This window comes from Mustelus asterias, chromosome 10 (assembly GCF_964213995.1).
Source record: "Mustelus asterias chromosome 10, sMusAst1.hap1.1, whole genome shotgun sequence".
Classification (NCBI taxonomy): Eukaryota; Metazoa; Chordata; class Chondrichthyes; order Carcharhiniformes; family Triakidae; genus Mustelus; species Mustelus asterias.
In genome coordinates, this window is record NC_135810.1 from 78565778 (window position 1) to 78591993 (window position 26216).

At 43.1% G+C, this 26216-nt stretch overlaps 1 protein-coding gene across 3 annotated transcripts in view; it reads left to right on the plus strand.

The window, feature by feature from the left end:
* The first annotated feature begins 13752 nt into the window (after positions 1-13752).
* Positions 13753-26216, plus strand: part of LOC144499698 (LIM and senescent cell antigen-like-containing domain protein 1) — a 118985-nt gene continuing 106521 nt past the window's right edge. Inside the window, exons 1-2 of one of the 3 annotated variants that reach the window (XM_078221991.1) lie at positions 13925-14096; positions 22983-23149. In XM_078221991.1, coding sequence (XP_078078117.1) covers positions 23085-23149 — 65 coding nt within the window. In that variant the 5' untranslated portion in view covers positions 13925-14096; positions 22983-23084. Of the gene's footprint in view, positions 14097-22982; positions 23150-26216 lie in introns of all 3 variants that reach the window. The other 2 variants (XM_078221994.1, XM_078221992.1) reach the window with 2 other exon arrangements.

Below are 26216 nucleotides of genomic sequence, written 5' to 3' on the forward strand. Positions count from 1 at the left end.
CAAACAAGTGAAAAGATAAGGAAATGGAAAGTAGATATTCTTAAAAGGACGGACTGATATTTCAGCAGTTTGGGCTATTAGTGGGAAGTCTCTTACCCCATCAGCATAAAATGGACATTTTCAGCTTGCATTATCCACAATATCCGACTGGGGTATTGCTGAAAAAAAAACCATTCATCAGGACAGACACTTGAATGCCAGACTTAAAAAGGAGCAACAATTTATTATGCAGTGGAAAAGAGTTCTGATTGGTTAGTAAGTAACTCTGTTCAAGACATTGAGATGGAGAATGCATTAGGAAAATATTATTCTGCCCCCTCACTACCCCTCTTTCCCCCGCCACACACCCAAACAAGCTTTTGTTCAATTCAAAATGGGAACAACACTTGGACATTTTTTTTGTCTGCAGAAGACTGATCCCTGTCTATGAATATATGTAGCTTCTAGCAAGCATAAAGGACACGTGGTAAGCCTGACAATCTTAAACTGGTTGTCATGTAATTGTTGGCATACTCTGGATCATAAAATTGTTAGTGCAGAAAGTGGCCATTTGGCTCATTATGCCTCCACTGACTCCAAACAAACATCATGACTTGGTGCCGTTCCCCTGCCTTTTCCCCGTACCCCTGCACATTGCTTCTATTCAAGTAATCATCCAATGCTCTCTTCAATGTCTCAACTGAATCTGCTTCCACCACACTTCCAGACAGCACATTCCAGATCCGAATCACTAATGCAAAAAGTTTTTTTTTACACCGCGTTTGCTTCCTTTGAAACTAATGTTAAATCTGTGCCTTCTCATTCTTGATCCTTTTATGAGCAGAAGCTGTTTTTCCCTATCTACTCTCTCCCGCCCCCTCATGATTTTGAACATCTCTACCAATTCCCCTCATAGCTGTCTTCTCTTCTTACAACCTCTCCAAACTATGGTCATAACTGAAGTTTCTCAGCCCTGGAACCATTCTTGTAAACCATTTCTACACTTCACTGTGCTCCATTCCTTCCTATAGGGTGGCAGCCAGAACTGTGTACAATATTCCAACTGAGGTCCAACTAGTACCTTGTATAAATCCAGCATAACCCCCTTGCTCTTGTACTCTATGCCCCTACTAATAAAGCCTAGAATACTATATGCTTTATTAATTGCTCTCCTCACCTGTCTTCTGACCTTCAATGATCTATGCACATATACACCCAGGTCCCCATGTTTCTGCATCCCCTGAAGAATTTTATCCATTATATATTTTCTCTCCATATTCCTACTAAACCGCATAATCTCACACTTCTCCACCTTGAACTTCATCTGCCACTTATCTGCCCATTGCATCAACTTGTCTATCCCCTTTTGATGTTCTACGTTGTCCTCCCCATAGTTTACAATACTTACAGGTTTGTATCATTCACAAAGTTTCAAATTGTACCCTGAACACCAAAATCTAGGTCATTGTTGTATATGAGGAAAAGCAAAGGGTCCATGACCGACCCCTGAGGAACACCACTACAAACCTTCCTCCAGCCCGAAAACTATATCTTTATCATTATTCTCTGCTTCATATTATTCAGTCAATTTTGAATCCATGTCGCTAATGTCCCATTCCTATCATAAGCTATAGCTTTTCTCAGAAGTATGTTGTGTGGCACTGTATCAAATGCCTTCTAAATGGCTATGTTCACCAACCCAACAGCATTACCCTTATCGACCCTTTGACACTTCATTAAAAAAAATCCACAAGTTAAACACTATTTCCCCTTTCGAAATCTATGCTGGCTCTTCCTAATCAACTCATGTTTTTCCATGTGACTACTAATTCTATCCCAAATAATTCTTTCCAGAAGCTTGCCCACCACTGATGTCAAACAGTAATTGCTGGGACTATCTTTACAGCTTCCTTTGAACAAGGACATAACATTTGCAATTCACCAATCCCCAAGTCTAGAGAAGGCTGGAAGATTATGATGTGGAGATGCTGGCATTGGACTGGGGTAAACACAGTAAGAAGTCTCACAACACCAGGTTAAAGTCCAACAGGTTTATTTGATAGCACAAGCCACTAGCTTTCCGGGCACTGCTCCTTCATTAGGTAAGTGGGAGTTCTGTTCACAAACAGGGCATATAAAGAGACAAACTCAATGTGGTTTGAATAATGGTTGGAATGCGAGTCTTTACAGGTAATCAAGTCTTAAAGGTACAGACAATGTGAGTGGAGAGAGGGTTAAGCACAGGTTAAAGACATATGTATTCTCTCCAGCCAGGACAGTTAGTGAGATTTTGCAAGTCCAGGCGAGTCATGGAGGGGGTTACAAATAGTGTGACATGAACCCAAGATCCTGGTTGAGGCCATCCTCATGTGTGGGACTTGGCTATCAGTCTCTGCTCTCTGCTCAGTGACTCTGCGTTGTCGTGTGTCGTGAAGGCCGTCTTGGAGAACGCTTACTTGAAGATCAGAGGCCGAATGCCTGTGACCGCTGAAGTGTTTCCCAACAGGAAGAGAACACTCTTGCCTGGTGATTGTCGAGCGGTGTTCATTCATCCGTTGTCGGACATCCTTTCCTGCAGCGTATCAGGTAGACAACGTTGGCTGAGTTGCAAGTGTATGTGCCGTGTACCTGGTGGATGATGTTCTCACGTGAGATGATGGCATCCGTCTCGATGATCCGGCACATCTTGCAGAGGTTGCTGTGGCAGGGTTGTGTGGTGTCGTGGTCACTGTTCTCCTGAGTTTGCTGCGGACAATGGTCTGTTTGAGGTTGTGCGGTTGTTTGAAGGCAAGAAGTGGGGGTGTGGGGATGGCCTTGGCAAGATGTTCGTCTTCATCAATGACATGTTGGAGGCTCCGGAGAAGATGTCGTAGCTTCTCCGCTCCGGGGAAGTACTGGACGACGAAGGGTACTCTGTCCACCGTGTCCCGTGTTTGTCTTCTGAGGAGGTCGGTGTGGTTTTTTGCTGTGGTGCATTGGGACTGTCGATCGATGAGTCGAGTGCCATATCCTGTTCTTATGAGGGCATTTTTCAGTGTCTGGAGGTGTCTGTTGTGATCCTTCTCATCTGAACAGATCCTGTGTATACGGAGGACTTGTCCATAGGGGATGGCTTCTTTAACGTGTTCAGGGTGGAAGCTAGAGAAGTGGAGCATCGTGAGGTTGTCTGTGGGCTTGCGGTACAGTGAAGTGCTGAGGTGACCGTCCTTGATGGAGATCCGTGTGTCCAAGAATGCAACGGATTCTGGAGAGTAGTCCATGGTGAGTCTGATGATGGGATGGAACTTGTTGATGTCATCATATAGTTGTCTCAGTGATTGTTCACCATGAGTCCAAAGGAAGAAAATGTCATCGATGTATCTAGTGTATAGCATTGGTTGAAGGTCCTGTGCGGTGAAGAGGTTTTGTTCGAACCTTTGCATGAAGATGTTGGCATATTAAAGTGCGAATTTGGTCCCCATGGCTGTTCCGTGTGTCTGGATGAAGAACTGGTTGTTGAAGGTGAAGATATTGTGGTCCAGGATGAAGCAGATGTGTTGTAAAATTGCATCTGGAGATTGGCAGTTGTCGGCGTTGAGTGCTGAGGCAGTTGCAGCAATGCCATCGTCGTGGGGATGCTGGTGTAGAGTGGCGAGACGTCCATTGTGACGAGGAGTGCTCCTGGTTCAACTGCTCCATGTGTGCTGAGTTTCTGTAGGAAGTCCGTAATGTCGCGACAAAAGGTGGGAGTTCTTTGTACAATGGGTTTCAGGATGCCCTCAACATAGCTGGAGAGGTTCTCGCACAGGGTCCCATTGCTCGACACGATGGGACAACCGAGTGTGTTTGCCTTGTATATCTTCGGGAGGCAGTAGAGATCTCCAATGTGGGGAGTACGTGGGATGAAAGCACGGAGGGTGCTCTGAAGATCCGGATCAAAGGTCTTGATCAGTCTGTTGAGTTGACGGGCGTGTTCTTTGGTCGGATCTGTGGGTAACTGTCTGTAGTGTTCCTCGTTGTTTAGTAGACGGTACACTTCTTTGCAGTAATCCATTCTGTTCAGTATGACGATGGCCCCTCCTTTGTCTGCTGGTTTGATGACAATGTTGCGGTTGGTCTTGAGAGCACAGATGGCGTTGTGTTGTGCTTGGGTGATGTTTGGGGCTGTCTTGTGAGTGCGGCTGATGAATCTGGTGTTGATGCACCTCCTGACGGCTTGGGCATACATGTCAAGCCGAGAGCAGCGGCCTTCCGGAGGAGTCCAATTTGACTCTTTCCTCTTCGGTTGCTGCACTGCGGATCTCTCTGTCGGCTGTTCCGGTTCATTGGCTGACTCATTGTGTTCGCTGTTGGCGTCTTGGGGTGTGTGGAAGAACTCCTGCAGCCTCATTCGCCTGATGAATTCCTCTGTGTCTGCTGCGAGACTGATGGGGTCTATTTTGGTGGTGGGGCAGAAATTGAGCCCTCGGCTGAGAACTTCGATTTCATCTGGTTGAAGTGTGTAGTCCGACAAGTTGACAATGGACTTCCCTGCAGTGGTACTGTTTTCTACTGTGGTACTGGGGGAGGCTTGGTTGCTGCTGGTGGTGATGCCGAGTTTCTCAAGTTTCCTGTCCTTGGTGTGCATGTAGATGGCGTAGTTCCTTTGTCTCGTCTGCTTGGCAGAGTTTTGCAGATGGTCTGCGTCCAGAGCGCAAGTTGAGAGTATGGACTCTCTCTTGGTTTCCAGGATGCGGCATTTGCTGTAGAGCTGGTGTATGAGGTGGTTGAGGAGTGTGAGAGAGGTGCGACGGCAAAGTCTCAGCGTAGTCTGTGTTATATGTTGACCTGAGTGGGTTCGTGATCTGTAGTCCTTTCGGTATCTTGTCTGCTTTCTTGCATCTTTGTAGAAACTTGATGTCTGTGTCGATATGCGTGATCTTATTGGAGATCCTCTCCACTTGGAGCTGGCAGTTTGGGGTGTCGATGGTAGCCATGATGTGGAGATGCTGGCGTTGGATTGGGGTAAACACAGTAAGAAGTCTCACAACACCAGGTTAAAGTCCAACAGGTTTATTTGGTAGCACAAGCCACTAGCTTTCGGAGCGCTGCTCCTTCATCAGGTAAGTGAGAGTTCTGTTCACAAATAGGGCATATAAAGACACAAACTCAACTTACAAAATAATGGTTGGAATGCGAGTCTTTACAGGTAATCAAGTCTTAAAGGTACAGACAATGTGAGTGGAGAGAGGGTTAAGCACAGGTTAAAGAGGTGCGAATTGTCTCCAGCCAGGACAGTTAGTGAGATTTTGCAAGCCCAGGCAAGTCAGGGGGTTACAGATAGTGTGACATGAACCCAAGATCCCGGTTGAGGCTGTCCTCATGTGTGCGGAACTTGGCTATCAGTCTCTGCTCAGCGACTCTGTGTTATCGTGTGTTGTGAAGGCCGCCTTGGAGAACGCTTACCCGAAGATCAATGGCCGAATGCCCGTGACCACTGAAGTATTCCCCAACAGGAAGAGAACACTCTTGCCCGGTGATTGTCGAGCGGTGTTCATTCATCCGTTGTCGTAGCGTCTGCATGGTCTCCCCAATGTACCATGCCTCGGGACGTCCTTTCCTGTATCCGTATCAGGTAGACAACGTTGGCCGAGTTGCAAGTGTATGTACGTGTACCTGGTGGATGGTGTTCTCACGTGAGATGATGGCATCCGTGTCGATGATCCGGCACGTCTTGCAGAGCTTGCTGCGGCAGGGTTATGTGGTGTCGTGGTCATTGTTCTCCTGAAGGCTGGGTAGTTTGCTGCGTAAGAAGTTTAACAACACCAGGTTAAAGTCCAACAGGTTTATTTGGTAGCAAAAGCCACACAAGCTTTCGGAGCTCTTAGCTCCAAAAGCTTGTGTGGCTTTTGCTACCAAATAAACCTGTTGGACTTTAACCTGGTGTTGTTAAACTTCTTACTGTGTTTACCCCAGTCCAACGCCGGCATCTCCACATCATGACTACCATAGTTTGCTGCGGACAATGGTCTGTTTGAGGTTGTGCGGTTGTTTGAAGGCAAGAAGTGGGGGTGTGGGAATGGCCTTGGCGAGATGTTCGTCTTCATCAATGACATGTTGAAGGCTCCGAGAAGATGTAGCTTCTCCGCTCTGGGGAAGTACTGGACGATGAAGTGTCCGCCGTGTCCCGTGTTTGTCTTCTGAGGAGGACGGTGTGGTTTTTTGCTGTGGAGCGTCGGAACTGTCGATTGATGAGTCGAGCGACATATCCTGTTCTTATGAGGGCATCTTTCAGCATCTGGAGGTGTCTGTTGCGATCCTCCTCATCCGAGCAGGTCCTGTATATACGGAGGGCTTGTCCGTAGGGGATGGCTTCTTCGGGTAAGCATTCTCCAAGGCGGCCTTCACGACACACGACAGCACAGAGTCGTTGAGCAGAGACTGATAGCCAAGTTCCGCACACATGAGGACGGCCCCAACCGGGATCTTGGGTTCATGTCACACTATCTGTAACCCCCTGACTTGCCTGGGCTTGCAAAATCTCACTAATTGTCCTGGCTGGAGACAATACACATCTCTTTAACCTGTAAAGACTCGCATTTCAACCATTATTTTGTAAATTGAGTTTGTGTCTTTATATGCCCTGTTTGTGAACAGAACTCCCACTTAGCTGATGAAGGAGCAGCGCTCCAAAAGCTAGTGGCTTGTGCTACCAAATAAACCTGTTGGACTTTAACCTGGAAGATTATGGCCAGTGCCCCTGCAATTTCCATTCCCATTTCCTTGAATAACTTTGGATGCATCTCATCCAGTCTTGGTACCTTGTCAACTTTAAGTACCAACAGTTTATTAATCATGTCCTCCTAAATTTTCAACCTTTCTAGGGATAGAGTTTCTTTGTCACCATGTCCTGGGTAGTAAGTGCTCTACAATCATGGAATCCCTTATAATATTGCACATTGTATTCTGATTTTCAAAGCCATGAATTAGTTAAATACAGTCAGTATTCAACATTTTGTGAACAAAGGAAGGGACCAGCTGTTTGATATGAACAGGAAGTCATTGGGATGTATGGCCTATATAGCTGGCATCACACCAATGCTCAAATTCATGTATAAAATTACTCATTTGTGTGGGAACCAGAATGTCTTTTTGGCTTGATGGCAGCATCTGTTAGTGGAAAATACCACTTGTGTTGCTACTGCATAGTAGCAGCTTGAAACAGCTAGCTTCACCTGTTGCTCAAATGTTTGAGTTACCTTAAACTTCCAGGGGTAATTGGAGGTAGACTAGGTCCTCCTCAGATTTGAAAATGATGGCCTTCGCCTATTTGTTGATTATGTGCGATACACAGTGAAGCACACTCTGATACCCACAATGATACACACCTGGTGCATGCTCCATAGCAACATCTTGAACAATCAGAATCAACTTGTCAACCAGCCAGCACATTTTTCTTGAGCAGTATAAATCATTATTGCCTTTGAAATTTGGCATTCTTCTGTAAGACCAGAAAAGCTTCAACAGCATGTCTCTCTTGTCAGCAATACCAATTGACCAATTAATATCTTGATTGTTAAAAAAGATTGGTCTGAACATTCTGGGTACTGTGCGCCAGTTCTGATTTGTGCCAATGAGTGACACAGTGTGGACTCATAAAATTACCACAGGCAAGATTGATGCACTAATCACCCATTCTGCCAGCAGCAAGTTACTTTTGATCTTTAGAGAGAATGTTCCCATATTAAATCCTCCCTTAACTGATTGTTTTCTAAGGATTTCACAATTGCATTACCCACTTCATTAATTAATCAACATAACTATTATTCTTGGTGACATGTATTGTGAACTAGGTCCAGCTAACATTTCAAAGGTATCACTATAGTTTTTGTTTTTCTAATGTTCAGTCTCTTCTGAATGCAGTTTTGAAATGGAATTTAGCCGGTTGTTAGCATTTAACTTGATCAGACAAGAAAATCGGCAGGTCAAACTCTGATGTAATATTGTCTGTCAGAAAATGAAACTGTGCTGAACTCCAGTGCTTTGTTTTAACTTTCTCATTTTCCTCGTACTTGCCCAACACTTTCTGGCTAATTATTATTCTTCCACAAGAGTCAAAAACTGTGCCTATTATCCAACATAATCTATTTCTTTTAAAAATCTGTTTGATTTTTCAGTTATATTTTAATGCATGAATGTTCAATTTTGGCAAAGAGATGTTTTTAAGCAAAATATAAATTTTAACTGATGAGGACAGATTTCATACAATCCATTTGGTCCTGGATTTAATCAACAGTACATGCTAAATTAGCTAATTTTCACCAACGTATAACAAGAGTTCTGCTTTTAGCCTCAGCACACCTGTTCAGGTGGAATCGGTCAGAGTGCCTGCTTTTCAAACTGTCCTGAAAATATATGATGTGTGTTTGATGATGATAAAGTGCAGCTTGGTCATGGTGCCTCTTGGATTCAAATAGCCTGATGACCAGAAAGTATTGTGGAACTGTGGCCCAGAGAAGGAAGTGTCGTGGCACGGTGGTTAGTGCAGAGCCAGGGACCTGGGTTCAATTCCAGCCTCTGGTGACTGTGTGGAGTTTGCACATTCTCCCTGTGCCTGTGTGGGTTTCCTCCGAGTGCTCTGGTTTCCTCCTACAGTCCAAAGATGTGTGGCTTAGGTTGATTGGCCATGCTGAATTGTCCTTTAGTGTCAGGGGAATTAGCAGGGTAAACATGTGGCAGTTATGGGGATAGGGCCTGGGTGGGATTGTTGTTGATGCAGGCTCAATAGGCTGAATGGCCTCCTTCTGTACTGTAGGGATACTGTGACTAAGAAAGCTGAAAAAATTGGCAAGAAAAATGTCATCTTCAAACTGGTTAAACGTTTATTTTTTTAAATTTCAAAACTCATTTCCTGGAAACATCCACCAGAAAAGACCTTTAGCAGCATGTCTAGAAGGTGCATAAGAGGTTCCGCAGAAATTGGTAATAAGCTCAAGCTCCATCATCATTCAGGACAAAGCAGCCCACTTGACTGGCATCCTATTCGCCACTGTAAATATTCACTCCACCATTGGTGCATATGGGCCAAGTGCTGGAAAGTGAAATTAGTGTAAACTTAGTGTAGTTTTGTTGATGCATACTCAATAGGTTGAAGGACCTCTTCTGAACTGTATGACACCATGGCTCTACTATTGAGTCTTAAAGCAAACTTGTCCAACCCCATGGGCTGGATTGAGGCCTCTCAACAATTGGCTGGGGCCCCCAGAGCCACTAGCCAAAACGCCAGTCCAACGGGGAAGTGGAGTTGAAGATTCTACAAGGGGCTGCTCCTCCAATGGAGTGGTAGTGAGCCAATCAGCTGCAAATGTTGGAGAGAGACAGTCTCTGATCAAGCAGTGATCACTGGCAGTGCTATGTGTGCTGGGGAGAGAGGATTTCAGGGGGGAAAGAAGAGACAGAAGTTGCTCTGGGGCCTGGGGGAGAGGAGGTACTGAATTGCCCGGGGAGAGGAGGTACTGAATTGCCCAGGGAGAGAGTCCGGGAGATCTGGAGAGAGAAGGTGTTACAGGGCCCGGGGAGAGAGAGAGAGGCTGCAAGGCCGAGGAGAAGGACCATAGGACCCAGGTTGAGAGTGGGTGAGAAGAAACTCACCACCAGGGATTGTATGAGAGGGAGAGTGTGTGCATTTATGTGTGAGAGTGTGAGTGAATGTATATGTGGTGGGGAGTATGTGTGAGTCTGTGTTAGAGAGAGAGAGACGGAGAGTGTGTTGTGGAGCCATTGTCTGGCTTACTCCCAGTCTCAGGATCCTCAGTCACCCACATCCCCCTATGCCAACACACACTCTCATCCATTCTCACAGTGGATAAGGGTGAGTGAGTAAGCACCCTGAGACAAGGAGTGAGCTGGACACACAATCCCACTCTCTTGCACTCGAATGATCATGTTTATTAATTACTCCTTTTTTAAATTATTAATTTATTGCTTTAACATTGTTTTATCTTTGCTCAACCAAGTTACTTTTTCAGTCATACACGACCTTTTATGAAATTCATGTACTTTTCCAGCAACTGCTCATTAGCCCCTTGAGTGTGAAAAAATGGAAATGTGTCCCCCAACACAAACAAGGTGGACAAGCCTGGCTTAAAGGTTTCCAAATTATAAATCCTCAATAGTCAATTTGTACTGCCAATGCTCTGACCAAGACCTCAAGAAACTACAAAGGGTCGTGAACATAGCCCAGTCCATCATGGAAACCAATCTCCCATCCGTCGAATCTGTCTACACTTCCCACTGCCTCGGAAAAGCAACCAGCATAATCAAGGACCCCACCCACCCGGACATATTCTCTTCCACCATCTTCCGTCGGGAAAAAGATATAAAAGACTGAGATCACATACTAATCGACTCAATAACAGCTTCTTCCCTGCTGCCATCAGATTTTTGCATGGACCTACCTTATATTAAGTTGATCTTTTTCTACACCCTCACTATGACTAACTCTATATTCTGCACCCTCTTCTTTCCTTCCCCCATATGTACTCTATGAATGGTATACTTTGTCTGTATAGCTCACAAGAAACAATACTTTTGATTGTATACCAATACATAAAATCCCTACAGTACAGTAGGAGGCCATTTGGCCCATCGAGTCTATACCGACCACAATCCCATCCAACCTTATTCCCGTAACACTCATTTACCCTGCTAATCTCCGTGACACTAGGGTCAATTTAGCATAGCCAATCAACCTAACCCGCACATCTTTAGTTTGTGGGAGGAAACCGGAGCACCCAAAGGAAACTCACGCAGACATGGAGAGAAAGTGCAAACTCCACACAGACAGTGACCCGAGGCTGGAATTGAACCCAGGTCCCCAGTGTTGTGAGGCAGCAGTGCTAACTATTGTGCTGCCATGCCACCCATGTGACAATAATAAATCAAATCATATTGATGGATTGAAAGCAAACTAATATCATATCTATTTTCAAAAATCCATAAAAACAAATTTGGACAACTGCAAATCTAGTAGTTTTGCAAAATAATGGAACTCATCACTAGAAACAACATACATTCCAAAGTGGCTTCAGAAAGAACAAATTTCCCCTCACTGGCCTCTGATACTTTGAGGAGGTAGCATCCCAAGAGAACCTTGCAAAAGCCAGTGATATAAATATACCTAAATGTCCAAAAAGCCTTTGATAAAGTTCCATGTGATTAGCATTTACAAATGGAATTGACAGAGCAGAATTAGCGGATCCTAATGAAGGGGACAATATTAGGCTGGGAAGATGTACCAGTGGAATATATCAATGATTGGTGTCATAGCCCCTACAGATTGTAATCTACATTACTGATCTAAATTCAGTTAAGCAAAGTATTTCCTCATATTTGTAAATCATACTAATCAGGGGGCTAGACAGGCACTCAAGCCTGGCTAAGCAGTTAATGAATTACAGAGGCATCTAGTCAATATTTGTAAATAGCAAGGACAATGGCAACTTCAGTTCAATACAGTTAAGTGCAAGTTCTTACATATTAGGGAAATATAAAGAACATACATAATGAATGGTATCAAATTAGATGGAAAATATGGTCTAAAAGGGTGAATGTTAAATGCATAAATATATAGTCTGCATCTTTAGGGACGTAAGATCACATGACGAGAGAATTGAGAGAGGTAGTTTCATGTGGAGCCTTATGTTAAGCCTGTACTGTACATAGTTAGTATTATATTCAATAAAAGGTAAAGTTTACTAACAGCCTTGACTCCAGCAGTATCTGGAAGTCAAGGTCATAACTAGCTCCATCTCAGACCCATAACAATGGTAACAAATGTTGATAGTGGAAAATGATGAAAGAAGCCACAAGTGAAGAGCCCACTGACTGGAAGAAGCAGCAAGAAAAATGACTGTTGGACAAGTACAGTGTGGGAAAATCACCAGATACAGCTACGGTGAACGGAAGCCATGAAGAAAATCATATTTTCCATTAGTATATTTATGGCTGACATTTTACAATAGTCTCAGACCACAAGCCATTGTTAGGTCTTTTCAGAGAAGATAAGCTGGTGCCAATTGCCTCTGCAAGAGTGCAGAGATGGGCTATGTTGTTAGCAGCCTACAGTTATACTTTTCAGCAGCGCCCTAGAAAGCAAATATCACATGTAGACACAGTTAGCCAGTTGCCTTTGCCACAAGCAGTGGCAGCACCAACAGGTTTTCAAGAGATCATGCTGGCTCTGCATTTGGTAGACACCTTGCCAGTCTTGGCAAAACACATAAAGTTGTGGACAGAAAGGGACACTGTATTGGCGAAAGTAAAAAGATGGTCATGCAAGGGCAATGGTATGAGACGTCAGTGTTGTTAAAATCCTACCAAAGTAGAAAGTCAAAAATAACCTGTGAAGGGAAGGGGTGTTACTGTGGGAGTCCCAATTTATAGTTCTATTCCAAGGTAGACAACTCCTGTTACAAAAATTGCATGACTCTCATCCATGTAAAAGTAGAATGAAATAGAAAGGATGGTTAGTCAATGCCCAAGTTGGGAACCTCAACAGGCTTTACCACCACCAGCAAATTTGCATTTATGGGACTGGCCAAACCGACCATAGGTGAGGCTGCACATAGACTTTGCTGGGAGCTTCATGGGTCATATCTTTCTTATATTAGTAGACACACACTCCAAGTGATTAGATGTATAGCCATGATCACCAGTGATAAGTTAAGAAAGATATTTGCTATCCATGGCATTCCAGAAGTGGCAGTGTTGGGCAATTGCACATCATTCACGGCATTCGCCATGTGAGGTCAGCACCTTACCACCTGGCATCAAATAGACTGACAGAGTGTGCGGTACAAACATTTAAGTCATCAATAAAAAAAACAGGTGAACAGGCCCCTTCCTTCATGCATAGCCAGTTTTCTTTTTTTTTATAACATCGCTCCAAATGTGACCACTGGCCACAGGGGTCACGCCAGCCTAAGACATTGATTACAATGTAATAAGATTGGACATGATATTCCCAAATTTGGCGGAAAGTTTGGAGGCTAGGTAAGCCTCCCAAAGGTGAATAACGATTCTGGAAGGAAAAACAGAGTCTTTAAAGTGGAGGATGCCATCTGAGCTAGAAATTTCACAGCAGGCCTGGCATGGGTGGCTGGTAAAATTGTGGAGAGAGGACCGATCTGTTATGTCATGGAGGAGTGTTTCGGATTTTAGGGGGAAGGAGTGTAGTAACGTGGCCCCTTAAGAAAAGGTGGAGCATTTTCCGAGGGCCACGTGATTGGCGAGGACCATCCCGGTGAGAAGTTGGGCAAATCAGCATGAGGGTGCAAACTGAAGGTCAGTTTCAGCCAGGCAGTCCAGAAGAGCAGTTGCATTTGTAATTTAGTCTGACCTTGTGTAAATATATATATTTCTTCTGTTGGCAATAAAGCCTCTTATTGTGAAAGCCACATTGAGTCACTCTCGATGTATTACAGTTTGCATATCCTTTATCTGGGATACGTATTGGCATAAAGTACAAGTCGCTAATTCGCAATGAATCGTTACTTAGATCGCCACTTTCTACATAGAGTTCTTAACATTCTTCATGTTCAGACAGATAATTGATATTCTGATAAATATAGGTTGATATTGCATACCATCCATTATGACAAAGAGCACGCTGACAGGCACTCATTTTCCAGTCTGTTTAACCAATCTAACAATAAAACTGCAACTTTTCTGGCTGTCTCTCAGCAGTACTCATTTCCCTAAAGTTCTCGCTGTGCGGCAGTGTATATACCCCACGTAGTGCCCCCCCATCCCCCCAGACATGCCCTGTGTTAGTGATTTAGCTCACTGCTACTCCGCCTCCTGTGTGTGTTTGTTGGTGCGTACGGCCACCAGAATTTACCAATCGCAGTTTGCCTGCTTCTCCCGCATTCAGTGAGCGATGCAAGCGGTGGGAGTCAGCGAGGCTGAGAATGAGTGAGTGACAGACAGACAGAGAGAGAGACAGAGAGAGAGAGACAGAGGGAGGGAGGCAGAGCCGCAGCATCGCCATTGCTCCGGCCCCTCGCGCACGGACAGCACTGACCAGAGGGAGTGGACATTGGAACAAACACCGCAGCGCTCGAGCGGGTGATGTTCGCCGTCGCTGGAATGACCGGAAGGTAAGAAAAAAAACCCCCACACAGTCATTGAGAGAACAACCAGCTTTTATCCATGTATTTTCCCATTGCCTTGAGGTGGTCTTTTTTCTCTATTTTTTTGAATAAAAGGTTGAACACATTCAAGCTGCATCAACCCGCCAACCTCAGCCTCACTCCATGACTGCATTTTAATCCTTCTTGGGTGGTTTTGTTCTTGTACTTTGACTCTCTTCATTCAGTGGGGGGTGGGGGGAAAAGGGCGGAAAAAAAATCCTCCCTTCTGTTCAATATTAAGTTCTCGTCCGCTTGAAAAGGAAAAGTTGATTTTAGTCGAGTTGGTTGTAACTCTTGAAGTCCGGGTGGGGATTGCTGAAAGTTGGCTCGAGCTCCTAGATTTAGGGTCACCCCGCCCTAACATATCAGATTAGGTCAGTTTGTGCTAAAATAAAATTACACTGTATCAAAGTCTCTGTGATTTGAGGCCTAATCTGGGGTAGACCTCGAGTAAGTACAGTGAGCACCAGCCAGGATTCCGCGGTTATTTTCTGCAGAGAACTATCTACCAAAGTACAGACTTGAAACTAGGAAGTGAATTCAGTAACGCGGGGGGGGAGGAGGACTTACACATCATGAAAAGCCAAGACATTACTCATTCAGTTACCAGCAATGCAGCTACAGCAAAGACTCTGAAATGGAAAAAGAATCCTGTCCATATATGAAGGCTTATTTCCATTTCCGCCTAAAATTTGAAATACGTCCCGTTTGGAAGGGGCTAAGATCCCCCCTCTCGCAATGAAACATTTCATTCTGAAACGTTAATCAAAGTGACCCATGTGCAGGAAGATTTGTAATGAGCATTTTTGATTTACCAAGCTTACAGAAATGTCTTGCATGCTTCGCGAAAGAATTGCAAGCCGCAAAAACTTAAAACCAAATTAAAGTAAAACAATTTAATTATTGTCTTTTTTTTTGTTTTGGATTCAATTTCAACCACGTTTTGTATTTAGAATGTCTATAATGGAGCAAAACATCTCAGGGAGTTCAATCAGATTTTTAAAAAGTATACCACGCCATAAAAGGAGACATTGGAACAGATGAGAAATAGGTTTATTCAGGAAGATCTTGCAGGAGATTGAGTGTTGCGTGGTGGGCATTCCAGAGCTTAACATCTAGAGAGCTGTAAACACAACAGCCAAGGGAGAGCTGGAGTGGAGGAATGCAGGGTCGTTCTTCCATTGATTGTAGGGCTGGAGAGGTGAGAGCATGGAGGGATTTGAACATGAGGATGAGGAGTTACCAAACCAGGAGACAGTGTGGGTCAGCAGGCATAGGGTTCATATGTGAACGTGACTTGGTGTGAGTTAAGATTTGGGTAGTAAGTTTAAAATGAGCTTAAGGTCATGAAGGATGCAGGAATAGGAGACGAGTCTGGAGGGTAACAAAATGATGGATGAGAGTTTCAGCAGAGGATGGGATGAGGCAAAGGCAGAGACGGGTAACATTGAAGAGATGGAGTTAACTAGAATTATATGCAATTTACAGCACGGATGTGAACAAAGGATAGTATAGCACAAGAACAGGCCCCTCAGCCCTCCAAGCCTGCGCCAATCAAGATGCCTGCCTAAACTAAAACCGTATGCACTTATGGAATTCGTATCCTTCCATTCCCATCCTATTCATGTATTCGTCTAGTTGCCCCTTAAATGCTGCTATTGTACCTGCTCCCACCATCTCCCCGGGCAGCATGTTCCAAACATTCATCACGCTCTGTTTTTAAAAATTTGCCTCGCATGTCTCCTCTAAACTTTTCCCCACGCACCTTAAGCCTATGTCTTCTAGTACTTGACTCTTCTACCTGAGGAAAGAGCATCTGACTATCCACTCTGTCCATGCTATTCATAATCTTGTAAGCCTCTATCAGGTCACCCCTCAACCTCAGTCGTTCCAGTGAGAACAAACCGAGTTTATCCAATCTCTCCTCATAGCTAATACCCTCCAGACAAGGCAACATCCTGGTAAACCTCTTCAGTGATCGGTGGGCATGTATGCCCAGATCTCTCTGCCTGTCAATACGCCTAAGGGTTCTACCATTTACTGTATAATTCCTACTTGGAGGGCGGCACAGTAGCACAGTGGTTAGCACTGCTGCTTCACAGCTCCAGGGTCCCGGGTTCGATTCCTGGCTCGGGTCACTGTCTGTGTGGAGTTTGCACATTCTCCTCGTGTCTGCGTGGGTTTCCTCCGGGTGCTCTGGTTTCCTCCCACAGCCCAAAGATGTGCGGGTTAGGTTGATTGGCCAGGTTAAAAAAAATTGCCCCTTCGAGTTCTGGGATGCGTAGGTTAGAGGGATTGGCGGGTAAAATATCTGGGGGTAGGGCCTGGGTGGGATTGTGGTCAGTGCAGACTCGATGGGCTGAATGGCCTCCTTCTGCACTGTAGGATTTCTATGATGATTATTGGACCTTCCAAAATGCATTAGCTCACACTTGAGGAATTGGAAGATAAGCTCTGGTCAAATAAAATGCTAAGACTCAACAATCTTCTCTGGAAATTAAAATTTTAGGACACTTTAACCCTTAAGTTTTGTTAGTATTGCTCTTATTGGGTACCAGCTGGTGAAGCAAGGATCTGCGACAGCCAATGGGAGCCACAGAGTAAACTTGCTGGACTCATTAACTGGCTGTCAGGAGAAGACTCAATTATAAAATGGGTATTACATCATCTGGGATAATGTTTCAATCCGTTTACATTCATAAACATTCTGCACTGAATTCTAACCTTAATACCTGTATGTTCAGATGGCTCTTTCTACTGAGAGCTGTACAATCAAAGTTATTGCAACTCTCCCTCTAAAATATGACCATATTGCATTAATATCTGCTTCTCTCTATTAATTGAAAGAAGTTCTGTCATATGCCTTGTTTGTCCTTATTTTGACAATGCTTTTGTCCTGATTTTTTTTTCCAAGAGCATTTCTCTAAGATCTTTAAATAATTACAGTATACTTCACCTATCCAGTTTCCCTCCACTCTCTCCAGTTCAGTGCGAGTGAACTACATAATGATGAGCCACTGTGTCTTTCACTCTGGCTGCTCACTGGAAGAAGGGGTCAGGCTGCATTTAGGTGTGGGGAAATATACAACTGTGGTGATAGTCATCCAGCCCACATATAAAGTGCTTGCCTTACTGGAGCAAAAATAACTCAATTTGTAATGTTTTGCATATGTATTCATTAAGTTGTTGGTGAAATTATCATATTGCTGTGAAAACTAAACAGTTCATTGGCACGAATACTAAATTTGAATGCCTCAAGTCATTATGCAAGTAATTTTTTTTGTAAATCTTCACACCTCAATATGCATTATATTTAAACCACTGTTGTGTGCGTATAAAGTATTTTAATTTGCTGCTGTTTTCAGATATACTTCCAATTTTAGTGTGTTGTGATTTATGAGTGTGCAGGTTTTTCTGCTGTTTGAAGCTGGAGGACAGGCTATATTTTTCAAAGGACTTAGTGTGCATGCACTAATCTTGATTAACTTTCAAACAATCTAGGAATTTGTTTTCAATGTGAAGGTTAATTTTTCAGTATAGTTCAATGTGCTAATGTTTTATTTAACCACCCATTGAAACTTGGGTGGGGCAAAAGACCTCATCGACCACAAACAAGTCCCACCCAATCTGCTTTTGCCTGACTATAAAAAAACCCAATCAGAATTGATGAGAAAAATTTCACTGCTTTTGATGAGATACCAATAAAAACAAAATACTGAGGATGCTGGCAATCTGAATTTAAAAACAAGGATCGCTGGGAATACTCAGGTCTGGCATCATATGTGAAGACAGAAATAGACTTAAAATTTTGAATCCAATGTGACACTTCATAATTGAAGAAAGGTAGAAATGTGATGTGCTTTATGCTTTTGAAAGTTGGGGGAGGAGGAGGAAAAAACAAAAGGGAATGTTTGGGATAGGATAGAGGGTAAGAAACACTAAATGACAAAGATATCATGGAACAAATGCAAAGGGAATGGTTATGGTTGTGGTAAAGAAACAAAACATTTTGTCCAGAGTGACTGTGAAAGGCAGAAGAATGAACAGCTTTGTCTGGAAGCAAAAACATGAAAAACAGAGTGAAGACTTGCACATAGCAAGAACAGAATCAAAATGGGGGACAAGGTTAATTGTCTGAAACTGTTAAACTCACTGTTGAATCCAGAAGGCTGTAAAGTGTCTAATTGGAAGATGAGGTGCTGCCCCTTAAGCTTGCGTTGAACTTCGTCTGAACATTGTAGGACATCCAAGGCTAGAAAAGTAAGTGCAGAGCAAGATGATGAATTAAAATGGCAAGCAACTGGAAACTTGTGGTCGTGCTTACAGTGTGAATGGCGGTATTCCACCCAATCTGTGCTTGGACTCCCCAAAATAATGAAAACTACATTGTGAACAGCAAAGACTGTAAATGAAATTGGAAGAAGCACAAGTAAATCACTGCTTTACCTGAAAGGAGCTTTTTGAGGCCTGGGATGGTGAGGACAGAGAAGGTAAAAAGCACAGTAAGTAGTCTCACAACACCAGGTTAAAGTCCGACAGATTTATTTGGTAGCACGAGCTTTCGGAGCGCTGCTCCTTCATCAGGTAAGTGCAGGATTTGGTTCACAAACAGGGCATATATAGACACAAACTCAATTACAAGATATTAGTTGGAATGCGAGTCTTTACAGGTATTCAAGTCTTTACAGATGCAGACAATGTGAGTGGAGAGAGGATTAAGCACAGCTTAAAGAGATGTGAATTGTCTCCAGCCAGGACAGTTAGTAAGATTTTGCAAACCCAGGCAAGTCGTGGGGGTTACAGATAGTGTAACATGAACCCAAGATCCCGGTTGAGGCCGTCCTCGTGTGCGGAACTTGGCTATCAGTTTCTGCTCAGCGATTCTGCATTGTTGTGTGTCGTGAAGGCCACCTTAGAGAATTCTTACCCGAAGATCAGAGGCTGAATGTCCTTGACTGCTGAGGTGTTCCCCAACAGGAAGGGAACACTCCTGCCTGGTGATTGTCGAGCAGTGTCCAAAAGGCAGTAGCATGGGAAGATGCTGTGGGAATAAGATGAGGTGTTGGGATTGATTGAGTGGACTAGGCTGTTGCAGAGGGAACAGCGCCTTCGGAATGTGGATGGTATGTTGGGGAAGGGGTTGTGGAGTTACTTTTGGTGGTGATATCATGCTGGAAGTGACTGTAGATGATTCTTTGAATGTAGAAGCTGGTCGTGAACACAAGGGAAACCCTATTGTTCTTCTGGGAGGAGGAGGAAATGTGAATGTAGAAGTGTGGGGAAATACGTATATAAAAATATATGGGAACAAGGAATTTTCATCAGAAGGGAAGTTCATTTGGCTCCTTTTTCTTGGCTGAATTCAGGCCTTTCTCAGGTTTGCCTTTCATGGCTACTGTAGATGTAGCTCACATTGCTGTCAAATGCAAGGCGCAATGCAAATGGTGTAGATTTCTGAGTACCTAAAATTTCAGCACCTTACCAAAACTGTGTCAATAGAAGCAGTTCTGTAATACAAGACCTCTCAAAGGTCATGTTCCATGTTGCCAAATGCTGTCATCCATAGAGACCTGACTCTTTTGCGCCCAAGTTTAAATACAGAGATAAGCCTCACATGTAGAGATGGGATACTATGGCGTACACTAAGTAATGGTCTTGCCAGTACAATTTTTTTAAAAACAGGCTTCTTGTACATTTGGTAATCATTAACATGAGTTTCAAGACAAAAATAATTACTGTGTCAACTACTTCCTATTTGCCACGTAACAGTGTTAACGGATAGGGTGAGGAGAGAACTGAAATCCTTGTATCATTTCTTTAGCTGTCCATAATCTTGTGCATTTAGGAAAGGAAGATGTATGTTTGTCTCTTGGTCCCCAAGTGTGTAGTCAATTTTAATCACAGCAGCAAGGTTTCATGAATTTAAATAAAGAAGATTGTTTAATCATAGATTGAATCATAGAATCCCTACAATGCAGAAAGAGGCCATTTGGCCCATTGAGCCTGCACCGTCAACAATCCCACCCTGTAACCCAACGTATTTACCCCACTAATCTCCCTGACAATAAGAGGCAATTGAGCATGGCCGATCCATCTAACTCGCACACCTTTGGACTGTGGGAGGAACCCGGAAGAAACACACGCAGACATGGGAGAATGTGCAAACTCCACACAGACAGTGGCCCATGGCTGGAATTGAACCTGGGTCCCTGGTGCTATGAGACAGTGGTGCTAACCACTGTGCCACCCATTTAGTCACACATTCAGCCCGAAAGTCAGCATTCTCACATACAGACACACTCAAAATGTACAGTTAAAGAGATTAATGGATTTTTACAAGTTGTAAACAAAAGAACAGTTCATGTCTTACATATTTGGTATATCGTAGGAAAAATTGTCATTGTGGACCTGGTAAAGAGATGCGTCATTCCAGTAGAATAGGTGGTTTGGAGTAGTACATCAGGATTATTGCAGGATTCCGTCAAAGAGAAGGAGGTTCAGCAGATCGCAAAGCTAGTCCCTTTATCTATTTTCTCATCAGGAAGTCAGGTTTCTTAATAGATGGACGTGGAGTAGGAATTAGGCTGGGAGGCTTTTAACATTATTGATTTATTATTGTCACATGTATTAGTATACAGTGAAAAGTATTGTTTCTTGCATGCTATACAAAGTATACTGTTCATAGAGAAGGAAAGGAGAGAGTGTGGAATGTAATGTTACAGTCATAGCTAGGGTGTAAAGAAAAATCAACTTAGTGCGAGGTAGGTCCATTCAAAAGTTTGATGCTAGCAGGGAAGAATCTGTTCTTGAGTCGGTTGGTACGTGACCTCAGACTTTTGAATCTTTTTCCCGATGGAAGAAAGTGGAAGAGAGAATGTCTGGGGTGCGTGGGGTCCTTAATTATGTTAGCTGCTTTTCCGAGGCAGCTGGAAGTGTAGACAGAGTCAATCGATGGGAGGATGGTTTGCGTGATGGATTGGGCTACATTCACAACCTTTTGTAGTTTTCTGCGGTCTTGGGCAGAGCAGGAGTCATACCAAGCTGTGATACAACCAGAAAGAAGGTTGTCTGTAAAACTTGGTGAGAGTCGTAGCTGACATGCCAAATTGCCTTAGTCTTCTGAGAAAGTAGAGGCGTTGGTGGGTTTTCTTAATTATAGTGTTGGCATGGGGGGACCAGGACTGGTTGTTGGTGATCTGGACACCTGAAAACTTGAAACTCTTGACCATTTCTACTTTGTCCCAATTGATGTAGACAGGGGCATGTTCTCGACTACGCTTCCTGAAGTTGATGACAATCTCCTTCGTTTTGTTGACATTGAGCGAGAGATTATTGTCGTTGCACCAGCCTCAAAGATTAAAAGGCTTTGATATTAATGTTTGGTCAGAAGCTGATATTTTGCAATGGTGTTTTTTGCAGACTGCCTGGTTCGCTCTGGATTTTGGAATACTAACAGATTTTGATATCATAAGCCAGTTCTTGTCATGTGATCATCTGTTGTCCACCCAGAGTGGTTTAATGCTGAAAGTCATTGCTGCACATTGGAGAAAAATGATGGTCATTCACACCTACTTGAGGTTAACTGATTTTTCTGCAGTTCCCCTTTCAAATTGCGAACTTGGAGAGACAAAATCCAGAAGTCCATTGATTTTTGAATTTGGAATTAACCACGAACAATGTTAAGTGTAAATTCCACAGATGGATGCTCTATGGCTAAGTTCATTCAAAGGCAGTCATCAAAACCATCCTGCTAGTGTCCACCTTCAAAACTGAAAGACAGTTCCAGGAGCTTCCATACAGTCTATGTTTGAATAGGCCAAGCTTTCACTGAGGATAACAACAGACCACAAGGATGTTTATGTCTGGCCTGGGATAAAACATGATGCTGCACTGCTTGAAGAATTGATCTGCACAAGATACCGGTATTCTTTTTCTTTACTTTTTGTTATCAATTTTCTCCCGTCCCATCCTAAAGTTAGGTCGATTCCATTCTGGGTTAGCGGAGCCATGTTCTCTGTAGTAATTCATCAAATGGTTGTTCTTCATGAGGGAATAATTGCCAAGCCCAATCCAGCACTTGTCAAATAGAGCAGGGCTAATTAGGCAGCAATTGCGAATGGCACGCCAATGGTTACATTCCCATTGACATTCCAGGAGTGATTCACCTATTCTGCAGCTGTTGCAGGTCAAAACTGGGACCTTATTGATCGTCTTCATTTGGCCATATAATAAACATTGAGATTAATTCTTGAATTTTTATTGACCACTGAAGTATTTTAAAATAGATAATTGATTTCTTACATATTGAAGATATCACTTTTGTAGTTGTTCGTTTGAAAATGAATTTGAGGAGCACTTTGCTGAGCCTTTTATGAAGTATTTCAGATTTTTAATGAACAATAAACTATTTGTCATCAAAGGAATAAAGACATTTTAAGCATTCCCATGTTGGTGCCTAAACACTGGCCATTATTGTGGCCCTCCTGTCACATGTCTAGGGTTTGGTCCTGCATTGTGATCTTTTGTGAACTTTTTGCAGAGTGAAATCTCATGGCATACTTTGTTGCAAAATATAGCAATCGTCATCTTACTGGAACCCATTAAACTCATTAAAAAGTTACTGTAGTGGAAATTCTGTGCTCAGCATTTCTGGAAGTTGGAAATGACAAGTTGAACAATGTTTGTAACTGGCACCAATTATTTGGATTTAAAACCTGGATACAAAATACCTAGTTAAGAAAAACAGTTGATTTATGAAGGGGACAAATTAGATTTATAAAATGAGCTGGATTTTAAAAAAAAACTACAAGTGAAACTTGATATGAACATATGTTTTTAAAGTTTTTTTGTTAGTGTCACAGGTAGGCTTACATTAACACTGCGATGAAGTTGCTGTGAAAATCCTCTGGTCGCACAATCCGTTGTCTGTTCGCATACACTGAGGGAGAATTTAGCATGGCCGTTGCAGCTAACCAGCACATCTTTGGACTGTGGGAGGAAACCGGAACACACAAAATACTGTACGTAAGAAGGGAAAAAAGGATAGTTAAGTACTCTGTTACCTTTTTTTGTCTTGTTCAGAGGACATGGGCATTGCTGGCTAGATGAACATTTATTGGCCATCCTATTTTATCTTTGAGAAGGTGGTGGTGAGCAGCTTTTTTGAACCGCTCAGTCAGTCTGGCGCAGGTACTTGAAATGCTGTTGGTTAAGGAGTTTCAGGATTTTGACCCAATGATGATAGCAGCGATGTGTCTCCAGGTCAGGATTGTGTGTGACAGGATGATGGTAGTAGTGGAGAAATAGCCACAAGTGAAGTTTAAAGATACCTCAGGTTTCAATGCTGACTGTGCCCGGTACAGGAGTAGCAATCAAAATAAACAACAAAAATAGAATGTGGATCTTGCAGCCAAATCACTGGAATGCAGGTCAAATGCAGCATGGCACAGTGGTTAGCACTGCTGCCTTGTAGTGCCAGGGTCTTGGGTTCAGTTCCCGGCTTGGGTCACTGTCTCTGCGGAGTCTGCACGTTCTCCCCGTGTCTGCATGGGTTTCCTCCGGGTGCTTCGATTTCCTCCCACAGTCTGAAAGATGTGCATTTTAGGTGCATTGGCCAGGCTAAATTCTCCCTCCGTGTACCTGAAGAGGTGCCGGAGTGTGGCGACTCGGGGATTTTCACAGTAACTTCACCGCAGTGTTAATGGAAGCCTACTTGTGACCCAATAAATAAACTTTATAAATTAAATGTTGTGTCAAACATGCATAGTGCTCTGCTCAGACCACAGTTCAATTACTGCATTCAATTCTGGTCACCAAAATACTGAGTACCTTCAAGGTTTGAAGAAAGCACTGCTCTCTAGGGATCTATCTTCACTGAACTATCACAGAACTGAGTTATCAGCTAAAACTTAGGGCTTTCAAAATTGAAAGGAGGTAACCCTATAGAGAGAGGTATATAGGATTGTAAATGCTGTGCAAAAGGTAGAATAGGAAAATTACTTCAGACTCGTCAGAGACTGGACATGGAGACATGCATTTAAACAAACAAAAGAAAGTCTAGAAAGAACTGTAAATACTGATGTCCTCGAAGCATTAAAGAAGCAATTGGAGGTCATGATGGTGTGCAGGGCCAGATAGTTTCTTAAAATTCATTTATGGGATGTGAGCATCACTAGCTGGACCAGCACTGATTGCCCATCCCTAGTTGCCCTTGAGAAACCACTGCCGTCCCTGAGATGTAGGTATGCCTACAGTGCTGTTAGGGAGGGAGTTCGATCCAATTTCATTCTTTTTTGTTCTTTTTGTAATGGTTGCATACAACTGAGTGTCTTGCTAGACCATTTCAGAGGGCATTTAAGAGTCAACCACATAGCTGTTGATTAGAGATAGGAAGTTTCCTTGTTGCAATATTATAATGGACTGTAGGTTTATCTTCAGTATTCAAAATCGCTGGCAATTGTATGCTTCCTGCTCCCAATGCTTGTGGTCAAATTCAGCACATCAGTATGGTCCAACTATCTTTATTCTTTTCTTCCACAAAAAATATAAGCCTACATGTGACTAATAAATTAACTTTAACTACATTGCAAAGACTCTGGCTGAAAGCATACACTGTGAATACAACTTTTATGCAACTATCCAGCACAATCTCTGAGTATATGTTGTTTTCACGTTGCCTCTAGTCTCCATGTGGGCAAGCTAGAAAATGATATCAGCTCACACTTGATAAATAGCTTTTACTTCATAGCTCCTTCCATTATCTCATAAGAAACCCATTGCAATTTCCATTGTTCTTCTAAAAGTTATACTTCCTAGTTTAGTATCATCTGCAAATAGCAACATAATTTTCTTTTGGCCTATAACCAAATTATTGATCAGTGAAGGGAAGTGGCTCCAGTACTGAATCTTTTGGGACACCACATCAAACCATTTTAAAAGAACTATCCGTTTTCTCTCTGCAAGACAATTTAGTCCAGTTTTTTTTTCTCCTCCAGCTAATTCCAGTCATCTGTTTTTCTTAAAGATGTCCTATGTGGTACCTTGTCAATGGCTTTCTGAAAACCCATGTACCCTACAAACATTATAGTTTTCCATGTTTACTCTGTTTTCTTTTCTCCTCTGAGAGCTTTACGTCAAGCACAATTGTTCCTTTGTAAAATTCCATGCTCGCAACTTAGAAACATAGAAACATAGAAACCCTACAGTGCAGAAGGAGGCCATTCGGCCCATCGAGTCTGCACCGACCACAATCCCACCCAGGCCCTACCCCCACACATTTTACCCGCTAATCCCTCTAACCTACGTATCCCAGGACTCTAAGGGACAATTTTTAACCTGGCCAATCAACCTAACCCGCACATCTTTGGACTGTGGGAGGAAACCAGAGCACCCGGAGGAAACCCACGCAGACATGAGGAGAATGTGCAAACTCCACACAGACAGTGACCCGAGCTGGGAATCGAACCCGGGACCCTGGAGCTGTGAAGCAGCAGTGCTAACCACTGTGCTACCGTGCCGCTTCTAACTATTTTTCTGTAATTTTAGCTGCATGGTAATTTCATTCCTAATTAGAGACTCTAAAATTTCTCTGGCACGGATGTTAAGTTAACTGCCATGTCATTATCTGGATTAGCTCTCTCCATTAAAAAAAATGGATGCTATAATGGCCACACTCTAATTCTTCAATTGGAAACATTTCCATAAAGGGGATTTCCAACTTGTGCCCAATTAGAGGAACATATTTTACTTTTTTTGGTCTGTAGAAGGAAATTCCTAACTTGTCTTGCTATCCCTTTACTATTAATATGCCTTTAGGAATTGGTTGGGCCAATATGAGGAGCAAAAATTGAAACTATACATGAAGGTAAAGGACATGACAGAGATACGGAAGTTAATACCTTGCATATTTCTTTACCAAGGAAGAACATGCTGTCAAAGTCAGTGAAGTAGAAGGTAGTTGAGGTACTGGCTGGCTAAAAAATCATAAAGAGATGGTACTAGAAAGGTTGGCTGTACTTGAAGTTAATGAACAATCAGACCCAGAGGATTGAATGCATCTGAGGATACTAGGGGATATAAGGGAGGATA